This window comes from Plecotus auritus (assembly GCF_963455305.1).
Source record: "Plecotus auritus genome assembly, chromosome: 9".
Taxonomy (NCBI): Eukaryota; Metazoa; Chordata; class Mammalia; order Chiroptera; family Vespertilionidae; genus Plecotus; species Plecotus auritus.
The window spans coordinates 61,829,326-61,842,086 of record NC_137783.1 but is presented as its reverse complement, the minus strand read 5'-3'; the positions used below and the strand labels follow the sequence as shown (position 1 = coordinate 61,842,086).

Below are 12,761 nucleotides of genomic sequence, written 5' to 3'. Positions count from 1 at the left end.
ACTCTACCAATTCCAGGAGACATAGCAGCTCTACATAATACATAGAAACAAGCACAGGGAAGCAGCCATAATGCTGAGACAAAGAAACAGGCCACAAATGAAAGAAATGGAAGCAAGCAAACTACTGGATACAGAGTTCAAAACAATGTTTATAATGTTACTCAAGGATCTTAATGAGAACTTCAAGGGACTTAATGAGAGCTATAAGGGACTTAGTGAGACTTTCAAGGATCTTAGTGAGACTGTCAATGACATAAAAAAGGACCAGTCAGAAATTAAGCATACACTAATTGAAATATAGAATAATTTACAGGGATTCAACTGTAGAGTAGAGGATTCCGAGAATCAAATCAATGATTTGGAATATGAGGAAGCAAAAAACACACAACTGAAAAAGAAAAAAGAAAAAAGAATAAAAAAACATGAAGATAGTGTATGGAGCCTCTGGACAACTTCAAGCATACCAACATTCACATTATGGGGGTACCAGAAGGTGAAGAGAAACAGCAAGATATTGAAAACCTATTTGAAGAAATAATGCCAGAAAACTTCCCCTACCTGGTGAAAGAAATAGACTTACAAATCCAGGAAGTGCAGAGAGTCCTAAACTAGAGGAACCCAAAGAGGACCACACCAAGACACATCATAATTAAAATGCCAAGGGTTAAAACAAGGAGAGAAACTTAAAAGCATCAAGAGAAAAGCAGTTAGTTATCTACAATGAAGCACCTATATGACTGTCAGCTGATTTCTCAACAGAAACTTTGCAGGCCAGAAGGGAGTGGCAAGAAATAGTCAAAGTGATGAAAAGCAAGGACCTACAACCAAGATTACTCTATCCAGCAAAGCTATCCTTCAGAATTGAAGGTCAGATAAAGAGCTTCACAGACATGAAAAAGCTAAAGGTGTTCATCACCACCAAACCAGTATTACATGAAATGTTTAAGGGTATTCTTTAAGAAGAGGAAGAGGAAGAGGAAGAGGAAGAGGAAGTGGAAGAGGAAGAAGAAGAAGAAGAAGAAGAAGAAGAAGAAGAAGAAGGGGAAGGAGGAGAAGAAGAAGAAAAATACAAACAATAAAATGGCAATATACCTATCAATTGAATCTAAAAATCAAAATAAATGAACAAGAAATCTAATGAGCAAAATAAACTGATGAATAAAATAAAATCAGAGGCATGGAAACATGGAACAGATGGAGGAATCTCAGAGGGAAGAGGTGAGGGGGGTATGGGAAGAGATTAACTAAAGATCTTATATGCATCACCTATGGAGACAGACATTAGTATGGTGAAGGCCCGGGGCGGGGGACGGAGGTGGGTTAAAGTGGTCAATGGCGGGGGGAGGGGGGGGACACCTGTAATATTCTCAACAATAAAGATTTTTTAAAAAATAAAAAACTAGATACTAATTGCTTAGTAACTGGTCTTTTTTAGAACTGAAATTCCCATCACAAGAAAAAATCCTGTGTTCCCACCCTGTCTGCCCCCTCTCCCCCCAGAATAAAGTGACGGAGGAATGTGATTAGCAAATAAAAAAATGTTATGTTAGAATTCAATTCATATTAAGTAATCATTTTCATGTGATTCTTTTTTTCCAACAAGATGGATTCTGCTTTATTTAGAACATCAAAAATAACATTTTCCAGAATGGGAACCATAATATTACACAACAAAGTACAGCTATAAAATCTCAAACAAGTCTGACAATGCTTTTTTTTAGACCACCAAAAGTAAGGTTCTACGAAAAGGAACTGTAACAAGCAAATGTATAGCTGCAAATTTTCTTTTGCCATCAATATCAATTCCCTCTAAAATATTTTGCAGTTTCCAAGCCCAACTAAAATTTGTTGGACAGAGTTGCGCATTCTCATCATAAGAATGTAAGTTTGCAAAAACAGTTTTGCTTAGTGCTAACAACTAAAAAATGTGGTTATTGCTAACAGCTTCAACGTCTACTGAAACAGCCTAAACCTATGCACAGGTCCATGACTGTCCCACCCAGAGCATAGCGGCTCTCATCTCCTGCAGCAGGTGAGGTGTCCAGTGGCGAGGGTCAGATGTTGGAGGCGGTGCACGCACCAAGGAAGGACTCCTTAACAGAGGTAACTCGAGTGTGTAACAACTCAGATAACTGGGCCTGCCCTGCCAGAGGCGCCTGGGGTGGGCATCGCCTCTCCATCATCTCCCCAGTTCTGCACTGGGGACCTAGAGCGCAAAGCCAGGCAGCAGGCTGTTCTTCCGGAGCCACCCAAACTTGACTAAGTGGCCCGGGGTCCTGGTGCTGGCACGTGTCTCCCAGGCAGCGACAACAGGCAGGCCCTGGGCAGAAGCCATCGGGTGCTCGTTGAAAACCTGAGAGAGTCCACGTGCGCAGCGAAGCCTCCAGATTCTTCTCAGAAAAGGACATCTTCCCAGGGACTTCTGGAAGATTCACAATCAGTTGCAGCAAATGTTGTGCCCCGTAAATGTCAGAGGGTGCGGGTGCTGGTCACCTGGAGGGTAACTGTCAGGCTCGAGCTCCCAGGAGAGGACCTCAGGTATTGCATCCGCTCCCCTTCAGAGCTGTCACCCATCACGCTCCTTCCGTGCTGGGAGGAAGGGACCGGGAGGAGGATCTGCTGAGCAGGCGCTGCTCTGGGCGGACCGCCAGAGGCTGCCAGGTCCTGGCTCAGCCTCCAGCCTTTGGGGGACTGGTTGTCCTGTGGTCGCCTGCTCTCCTCGGCTGCGGGGGCGGGGGGAGGGGGGAGGACGGATTCAACAAAGGTGGGCTTGGGGAGAGCGCCCCCTGGTTCCTATTAGTGCTTGTGTTACTTGCCTTAATCAGAAGAAAAACATTGGACGAAGTCCCCTTTTTATACTTAACTTGTTCTTATGGATATAGCAAAACCAATGGGAGAGTGTAATAAAAGATTATTCTTTTTTAAAATATATTTTATTGATTTTAGAGAGGAAGGGAGAGGGAGAGAGAAACATCAATGCTGAGAGAGAAACTGATTGGCTGCCTCCTGCACGCCCCCCTACTGGGAACTGAGCTTGCAACCCGGGAATGTGCCTTGACCGGAATTGAACCCGGGGACCCTTCAGTCTGCAGGCCGAGGCTCTATCCACTGAGCCGAACCGGCTGGGGCTCAAAGATTATTCTTGATTCATCTACCCCTCCTTCACCGCCGCCAGCCGACGCCCCCTCCTGCGGGGAGGAACTGCGCATTGAAGCTGGCTGTGCCGCAACGTGGTGGCGATGAGGCCGCTCATTGCTGAAAAGGCTGCATTGCTAGCAGGTCAGTCCCGAGAGCCAGGCCGTCGGTCCGGCAGGAAGTTCCACTGCGTCTGCTCGCGCGGGTTCTGCAGGACTCGGTTCTAGTTGTGGCTCGTTTCCTCCGCCTCCTTTCCGGGTGCAGTCTCTTCTTCAGGGTCGCTTTCCTCACCCACTGCCGCATCCTATTCTCACCACCTCCATCGGAGGAGGTGCTGGCTGAGTTTAACCATCTGCATCTTCTTCAACCGGAGGCTTTGGCCGCAGAGCCCGGGCCGCGGCGCTGCCGTCCTCCCGCGTGGGCGCGCGGCGGCGCTTCCTGCCAGGGTAGCCATCACCGCCGGTTCCGGGGCGCCGTGGAGGGCGTGACCGTCAGCCGCCCGCCGGCCCGTTTCCGTTCCAGCTACCAAGTGGGTCAGATTCTCTGGGGCCGTCCTGCCTTCCTCTTTCCCAGCAACAACCTGGACTGCCCGCTGGGTCCTGGCGGCCCAGGACGGAGATCCGGCTCTGGCAGCGGCCTCGCGGGCGCGCGTTTCACGCGCCTTCTTTGCGGGAAACTTTTTGGTGGGATTCCTTCATATGCCATGTAGTGTTTCATACTTTAAAAAAGTATGTTTTTACTGTTAAGTATGAAAAAGTGAGGTGCAAAAGAGCACATCTCTGGGAGGCTATCTTTCCTGTAAAGAAAGGAGGCGGGCGTAAGGGGCAGAAAGTGCAGGAAGGATAAACCAGCACCCAGAGACTGGTTACTTCCAGGCGGCGGGGTGGTAGTGGAAAGAAAGGGGGCGCGGCACAGGGCAGGAGAGAGGAGAAAAGAGCGACAGTTGTCTGAGTCTGTCTTTGTGTGTAGTTCTGACTTGAAGAACCTTCATACTATTTCCCATCCCTCCTCCCCCCAAATAAAACAAGTACTACAAGCACCTGGAATGGAGCAGAGGGGAATCCGAAACGGAATGCGAACACTAACGAAAGATCCCAACTCTACTTGAAATGAAGAAAATGGCCACACCAAGAGGGTGGGGAAGGAAGGAAAATCCTAACCTCTTTGGAAGAGTGCACGGGCCTGCGCCGCCGAATGGCGGGATCCGGAGCCGTGAGAGGAAGGCGTCCGCAGGCCCTTTCATCACCGGGGCGGGGGCGGGGGCCGGGACGGGGACGGGGGCGGGGGCGGGATGGGGGGCGTCCCCGAGGCGCGTGCACAGCCGGGAGGGCGCCCGGGCGTGGGCTGCCCGTTGCTCGGCCCCAGGCTGCACAGCGCGTCGCTGCACCAACATCAGAGATTCAATCAAGCGCCAGAGGCCGCGCATCCCCTGGCGGTTACGCAAGCTGCGCTTACAAGTGGAAAGCGCCTTCCAAAATGGGGATAGAAAGGACAGCCTCGCGAGTACAGAAACCGGTCCGCCATTTATTACCATTTTCAGGTGCTGTGCACGCACATGCTTGAAAGCGCTGTACTTTTTTTTTTTTTTTTTTTTTTTGCTTTAGGCTGCTTATAGTCTTCAAGCCCCGCTTGACTCGGAGTCCCCTCTAGACATGGTTTGTCTGTTTGCCCTAAGCCAGCAAAGCGGGTTGCTGTCTCTTCCCTTTTTTTAAATTGCTGCACTTTTATGGGCCTGGCAGCGCAGTAGGCTTGTTTACACCCGCATCACCCCAAACATGTGAGGAATGCATTGCACTGTGAGGTCAGTAGGCAACAGGAATCAGTCAGCTCCATTACAGTCTTAGGGACCATCATCACATACGTGGCCCGTCATTAACTGAAATGTCATATGTGGTGTATGACTGTATTGACTGGATTCTCTAAGGCTAAAGGCAGAAATAACTACATAAATCCTGTAATCTAGCCAGTAAATGTGTTTCTCACAGGATTGTGGCTTAGCAGTTCTGAACCAATATTTATACTACCCCTTATCCAAGACACCGCCCCCCCCTTGGATACCTGAAACCACAGGGAGTATTAAACTCTATGTATGCAATGTCTTTCCTATACACACACACCTTTTCACTTAAAGAGGCATTTTATGGCTTCTCTTTGGCACATTCTAATTGCCAGGATCAGTACTCTTCATGGATATGCTGGGCAGCATGGTGCCACATCTCATCATGCTAGGTAGAACAGCATACAATTTAAAATTTATGAACTGTTTATTTCTGGAATTTTCCACCTAATATTTAGGACCAAGGTTGACCATGGGTAACTGAAACCATAGAAAGCTAAACTGTGAATAAGGTGGAGTACTCCTGTATATACTAGAATTAAATGCATAAGTAGATATAATGTAGATTATAATTATTGGAAAAAGAAATTACAAATAAAGAATGGGGAACACTAAAATGAATCCAGTGGTGTTGGACTGGAATCTGAGGTATCAATACATACTCATGGTTTTTAATTATAAATACTGATAGATACAAAATATATATATGTGTGTATGTATGAAAGGATTTATATATATATATATATATATATATATACACACATACACACACATATATATATATATATATATATATATATATATGGTTTTCCAGATCTATCTGATGGAAGTTCCTAGGAGCAATGATATCAATGAGCATACCTATCACCCAAATCTTGATTTCTAATACCATTCTCTAATAAAAGGAACCAGAGCTTCAAGAAGAAGTAGTTGACTGTAGGGCTGGAGTGGGGAAAATACAGGATTAGCCTGGAACATCCTTGTAGTGCCAGAAAGTAAAGCAATGCTAAAACAGATTAGATAGATAGACAGCAGCAAAAATGAGGGAGGGGGGTATTGAAAGAACACCAGAGCCAAACTGAAGGAGTTTCTAAAGGCTCAACCTGGATTGATTTGAGCCACAAAATAAATAATGATGTTATTGGGTTTTAACCTATAGGATAAGATAAATATTCTATTCATGAACCCATACTGATATGAGTAACTAATGGATTAAATAAATGTGGAGAAGGGGCAACTTTTTTTTTTTAATATATTTTATTGATTTTTATACAGAGAGGAAGGGAGAGGGATAGAGAGTTAGAAACATCGATGAGAGAGAAACATCGATCAGCTGCCTCCTGCACGCCCCCTACTGGGGATGTGCCCGCAACCAAGGTACATGCCCTCGACTGGAATCGAACCTGGGACCCTTGAGTCCGCAGGCCGACGCTCTATCCACTGAGCCAAACCGGTTTCGGCGGAGAAGGGGCAACTTTTACTGCAGAATTCTAATTAATTAATGTAGAAGAAATGGGAAATAGTGAATCACCACTAGGCAAACACCACAGAAATAATCACTGCACATAAGACCCACTGATGGCCCGGCAGCGTGGCTCAGTGGTTGAGCCCTGGGAACCTTCCCTCTTGAACTGCATTACCCAGGCTTCCTCAGCCTCGGCCTCCGCTGGCTCAGCGAATGGGGAAATAGCAGTAGGAGGCTGGAGAGGGGGAGGAGAGGGACACAGCCCTGCTCCCTCCTTGCTGCACAGGGTGTGGCGGTAGCCGTGCTCTCTGCCTGTGGCTGCAGTTCTGTCCTGTGACCCTCTCCTACAGGCACAGCTCTCCTCAGGGTCTGTGCCGCCCCTCCCCTGCTCCCAGGTCCAGGGAGGTAACGACTCCCACTACTGCTGGTCTCTGGCACCTCGCCCTCCCACATCCCTTCCCTTAAGTCTGCCCACACCTGTGTGAACAGTCCCTCTCCTCAGGTGTGCCTTTGATGCGCCCTCTGATTCTCACCAGGAACCTGACTGACATGTGGGTATTGACATGCTGGGGAAGTCCTTCTTTGGTGACTGTCTCCCGGACCTGGGCTTGGCTCCCCAGTGACTGGGAGGGGTCAGTGTGTGTAGGAGATGTGGGCTCGTAATATACTGTGAGCTCAAATCCATGAAGCAGAAGTTGGAGAAGCGTAGGCAGGATGGACAGTCATGAAACAGGACATCCATGACATCTCCAGTTCGAATCACACAAGAAATCATCATGCTTTGGACATAAGACGGCCCTAAGTATTTAAGTACTGAAAACAAACAATTCCCCCCTTAATTGGTAATTGCTAAGTTGGCAAATTGCTATTTGAAAAATTGGCTCTCCTTGACTGGATGCAGGCAACTGGTCTTTTGCCAAAGGGTTGTTGAGCAAATTCCACATGGAGAATTAGTTAGCTCCTGCCAATGCCTGGTTCTCCCTGCCCCAGGGCTGGACTTGACCTTCTGACTCAGGACTATGTTCAAGGGTTTCTCCACAGGGGCCCAGCAGGCCAGGCTCCTTCCAGGGTCAGGCGGTTCCCTCCTGAGCCATCCTCAACCTCATCCAGGCAGGTAATGCTTCTTTTTAATTTTATTTTTCAATTACTTTACATTCAGTTTTACTTTGTGTTAATTTTAGGTGTCTGGGAGGGTATTGTTATTCCTTGTGGGAGTTGCCAGGAATCCAGCCCTGGTCAGGAGGGTCTAGGCCTGCTCCCCGCTCTCCAGCTGGAAAGAGTCTACCCTCAGGGAGCCATGGGCTGGGCTCACAGGACAGGTCGGTGGTCTCAGCTGGAGCTAAGGCCAAGTGGGCTTGCATTTGGGCCAGAGCACTGAGGCCTGGACTCGGGTCTGGCCCTATGCAGCTTGCCTCTTGAGGATTCTTGTTTTCTCCCTGTTGGCATTTGGGATTTTTTGGACCCAGCCTGGCCCAGGGAGATCTAGGGCCATGGTGTGTTGGAGCTGGAGTGTGGTGCTCACACCAGGACGGTGCATTAAGGAGGAGCAGGCTCCCCGGGGAGAGGACGTGGTGAGGGCAGCAGCGGCTGCAGGCTGTAGTGGGCAGGCTCTGGCTGGCATGGGCTCAGTTCTGCTGAGTGGCCGAGTCCTGACAAGGGCCGTTGGAGGAGCCGGTGAGCTCCTGAGGAGAGGGGGATTGTTAAGGGTATCTCAGGGTGGGGCCTGGAGGAAAAGGGCACAAAGAAGAGCCTGCGGGGTGGGGGACACAGACAACCTCAGAGCGAAGAGGAAAGGGGCTCTGATGGGCCCAGGGAACATCCCTCTGGGTCTCGGCCCAATTCCCACCAGTCATGACCCAGAAGTCCCCCACCCGTAGCATTGCCTGGATGCCCTGCGCAGAACATTCTGGTATTTGGCTGTAACGTGGAGAGAACAGAGTCATCGGACCTGCTTGTGGTCCAGGGCCCTTGTGCTCCTGGCCCTTCCGAGTCCACAGAGTCATCATACACGGTGGGCAAAAGTCAGGTTACAGTTGTGAGTACAAGGGTCTATTCTTGTATTATTATTTATTGTTGTATTCTTTTCCATATGAATAACTGGAACCCTACTTTTGCCCCAGCCTGTATATTTGTGAAACTTGTAAGAGTTGCAGTGTTATGTTCTTTTTCTTAAGAAGACATCTCCCAGTGGTTTAAGACCAGCCACTCCTGCCAAGGGAGACGGCACCTGTGGCCCAGAGTCCCTGCTGCTCACAGTCTCACTGCTGCCAGGGCTGGCCACAGCCTAGGGGCCATCCAGGACCACGTAGGAACGTGGGAGGGCAGCGCTGGGGACCCGGGCTGGGAAGGCCTGGGCCAGGGCAGCTCTGAGGGATAAGGCAACACCCATGGGGGATGCAGCCTTAGAATCCCGCCCCAGGCCTGCAGTGAAGGACCTGCCCTCCATGACTCCTGCCCCGGGGTGAAGACCCCCAGCCGGTGGCTTGTGGCAGCCTCACACCTCACCACCCTTTGGCCCGCCCACTGGTGAGTCAGGCTCACTGCCAAGCAGCCCCTCCCTGGCACAGCCGCGCAAGGGGGAGGAACAGGAGTTTACCAGGAGTTTGCACACATCATCTCAACAACTATTGGTGACATGGCCAGGAAGGCATGCTGTCCCCATTTTATGGTTGAGGAAACTGAGGCTCAGGTTGGGCTATTGACTAAGAGAAGGAGCACGTGGCCCGGGCTTGAGGCATCTCTCAGGTACTGAGTAACTGGGGAGGCAGCCTGGCCCCTATAGGAGCCTGTGACTGACTCACCAGGGACTGGTAGAGCGGCTTCCTGGGGATCTTGCCAGGGCCTGAAGCCCCTCGAGGGGGTGTGGAGTCCCCATTTACTCCTCTGGGACCTCCTGGTGGGCACTGCTGCCCTCACAGGGCCTTCCCGAGAGACCAGGCCCCGAGGTGCAGGAGGGCTGCTTCCCGCAGCTGCTGGCTGCTCGGTGCTGGGCCAGCTGACCGCCGGCAGGACCGCCTCGATGTGCCTCCTCTGCTCGGAAGGCACCCCGGAGCCCCCACCTGTCGCATGGAGGCTGCAGCGCCACACTGAGGAGCGGAGCTCTTGGGAGTGGGGAAGGCAGCGGCCTCCACTCCGCTTGTGTTCTTGGCCTAAAGGGGTCACGCAGGTCCCCAGGCCCACGGAATCCCGAGCCCCTGGCTAGGCCCCACGGAGACCCTGAGCAGCAGGCTGGAGCCGCGGCCTGTCTGGCTGCCCCAGTGGGCTGTGGGGAGCTGGAGGCGGGGAGGGCGGGCTGCTGCCGTGTCTCTTCCTCCAGGAACTCGGCCTCTGCCCGGAGGAGCGCGCCCCCGGCTGACCTTCTTGTCTGGCCTTGGTCCTGGTCCCCGTCCCCGGCCCTCACAGGGTCCCAGAAGGCAGGGTACGGGGTCTCATGCTGCCAGAGGTGCAGTGCCCCAGCCAGAGCATTAGGGTGGCCCCACCCAGCCTTTCCTCCTGCCGCCGCCTGCCCTGACTCACCGCTGACCTTGCCGCCGGGAGGGCTGGTGCCCCAGAGGCGGCTATAAAAGCGCACTGGCCCGGGCCCCAGCATCCTCCTTGGTCGTCACGGTCGCTGCGCCATGCTGGGAGGCCTGGGGAAGCTTGCTGCCGAGGGCTTGGCCCACCGCACTGAGAAGGCCACTGAGGAAGCCGGTAAGGACCTGGGGCTCAGGCTGGGGGCTGGGGACCCACTTGCTTGGGCCTGTTTCGAAGCGGATCCCCGCAGTTTGGGGGCAGGCCTTGACCCCATGAGGAGCCCTGGGCAATCAGACCCATAAGGCTAGGATGGGGAGAGGGTGCAGAAGCTGAGGAGGGCTGTTTGGGGTAGAGCCAGGAGGGTCCCTGTGGCTGAGGGCAGGAGGGAGGCCATCTCAGAGGAAGCCCCGGGTAGGGCTGGGGGGTGGAGATGGAGGGGAGCCCAGCTTTGCCAGGAGATCTAGGGCCATGGTGTGTTGGAACTGGAGTGCAGTGCTCACACCAGGGGAGGAGCTGGTGGCTTGGACACTTCCTTCTGGAAACCTGGGAGCCTTCCCATCCCAGCAGCCTAATTGGAATATTCTGTACAGGCAAAGGAAGGCCCGGAAGCCCTTTTTGTATGCAGACGCCAGCAGCTCTGCTGGGGAGGGGATCCAGGTCCCACCAAATGATGTTTAAGTTTGCTGTTCTCTTTCTAAATGGCGGCTTATGTCCATATTTCATTGGTTAACTCTGTGCCAGTGTTGAGCGTCCTCTTTCCTCCTTCACTGGCCTCTGCGTTCCTAGGACTCCCATTCATAGATGAGGAACCAGGCAGTGGAGGGGTGTTTTAATATCAGGGCCAGTTCCCCTGACTCCGATTCCTAGGGTCCTAGCAGGCTGTCACTCACACTCCGAGGTGGGCAGACAGTCCCTGCTGCTGGAGGAACGGCTTTGGGGAACTGGTTTTGCTGTAGGAGGCTCTGGACTTGGCATCCCCTGCAGTCTCCATCTGGTTTGAGGCAGGATGGCAGCACACCTGCGAGGTGTGATAACCTGGGAAACAGGCTCAGCCTTGGCACCAGTTCCTAGCTGGCAGGAGGGCCTGCTTGTTGGCATTCCAGGCTGCCCCAGGCTGAGGGGCATGGAGGGCTCTGTGCTCTTGTTTGTCTAACTCGGCCTCTCTCCCAGCAGCCAGACCCTCCCCACAACATCCTCCTCAAGAAGCAAGTTGAGGGTCCTTCCCTTGAGCCAGCCGGTCCTGGCTGGGGCAGCACCCAGAGCTGCATTCAGGGCACCCAGCGCTGCCTGAGCCCTGCAGGGAGGAGGAGCTGCCCAGCACGGGCTCTCACTCTGGCCTTATCTCACCTTTTCAGTTCATGCTGTGGAGGGGGTGGTGAAGGAGGTGGTGGAGCATGCCAAGGAGGCTGGAGAGAAAGGTATGGTGGGGGCTGGGAAGGAGGGGAGGAGGGAAGCGAGGAGCTGGGAGCAGCCTGCTCTCTGACTAACCCTGACCCAGATGCTGCACCCTTTCGGATGGCATGCAATTATCACACCATCTGAGGCCACAGAGCCAACCTTACTAAGGCCAACCTTACTAACCCAGCCCAACAGGCCTCTCTGTGGAACGTTGAGACTATGTCACAAAAGGCAGTGCGGCAGCTCGCTGGGACAAAGCATTCAAGACGTAAAATTATACACTTATATAAATGCATATTTACATAAATGTTTGTATTTGTATGTGTACTGTGAGTACAACTATATAAAAAGTATAAGTGCACCTCATTCCTTACAACAAAATAAATTCCAAGTGAATCAAGGACTTAAATATAAATACATGAAATTATTAAATTGTTAGAGGAGTGCACAGGAGATTTTAGCATAATCTCAGAGTGGGGAGGGTCTTTTTTTTTTAAACTATGACAGAAAACCCAACAACCATAGAGGAAATGTTAGATAAATCTGACAATAATATTTCAAATTTTCCATAATAAAAAAATTATACTCTAAGCCAAAGAAAAACCACAAGCTGAGGGGAAATATTTGTAGTGGAAATGATAACCCAACATAGAAATGGTCAGGAGATATAGCGGTAGTTCATAGGAAAAGGCATGTGAGCAGGCAGCCACCCTGTGAGCAGGCGCTCAGTTTCACTCACAACTGAAGTCAGAAATGCAAGCTGTTTGGGGAAATAAAACAAAATTTGCACACATTCCTCAGGAGCTCTGTTGCCCTCCACCCCACTGGGGCTCCTCTAGGGCATGGCCCAGGAAGACAGCCACATCCCGCTGGCCACTGCAGGGGCCACAGCCCAGCAAGTGGCTCGAATGTTGACTTTGCTCACCCAGACATTATTCCTCTTTCTTGCTGACAGCCATTGCCGAAGCCTTCAAGAAGGCCCAGGAGTCAGGGGACAAAGTGGTAAAGGAAGTCACTGAGACTGTGACCCACACAGTCACAAATGCTGTCACCCATGCAGCAGAAGGCCTGGGTAAACTGGGACAGTGACCATGCCCGCAGACCCTTCCTGAATCTCAATAAAAAACTGTGAAATGTGTACACTTTGCCCTGGATTTATTCCTGTACAGTGGAAGCACTGTCTATGTCCTGTCACCTGCTCTAAAACATTGACACCCGCTGGGGGTCAGATAGTCCCGTTATTCAGATGTGGTGCTTTCACACTAAGCGTTACCCATCTCAGCAAGGACCTCTTTAAGAATTGCTCCATTTCTTCCTTCCTTCCTTCCTTCCTTCCTTCCTTCCTTCCTTCCTTCCTTCCTTCCTTCCTTCCTTCCTTCCCTCCCTCCCTCCCTTCTTTCTTTCTTTTTTTTT

At 51.2% G+C, this 12,761-nt stretch overlaps 1 protein-coding gene across 1 annotated transcript; it reads left to right on the top strand.

Annotated features, from left to right (window-relative positions):
• The first annotated feature begins 9,134 nt into the window (after nucleotides 1-9,134).
• Nucleotides 9,135-12,486, top strand: FAM25A (family with sequence similarity 25 member A). Its single transcript, XM_080688438.1, has 3 exons — nucleotides 9,135-10,127; nucleotides 11,306-11,368; nucleotides 12,304-12,486. Exons 1-3 carry the CDS (start codon nucleotides 10,055-10,057, stop codon nucleotides 12,435-12,437), a joined length of 270 nt encoding a protein of 89 aa, XP_080544564.1. The 5' UTR covers nucleotides 9,135-10,054; the 3' UTR covers nucleotides 12,438-12,486.
• Nucleotides 12,487-12,761: the final 275 nt, after the last annotated feature.

Bases quoted from the DNA above. Each gene is read 5' to 3' on its own strand.
- FAM25A (XM_080688438.1), top strand. From the start codon at position 10,055: ATGCTGGGAGGCCTGGGGAAGCTTGCTGCCGAGGGCTTGGCCCACCGC. The intron at 10,128-11,305 runs GTAAGGACCTGG...TCACCTTTTCAG, and splicing joins GAAGGCCACTGAGGAAGCCG to TTCATGCTGTGGAGGGGGTG. The intron at 11,369-12,303 runs GTATGGTGGGGG...TCTTGCTGACAG, and splicing joins CAAGGAGGCTGGAGAGAAAG to CCATTGCCGAAGCCTTCAAG.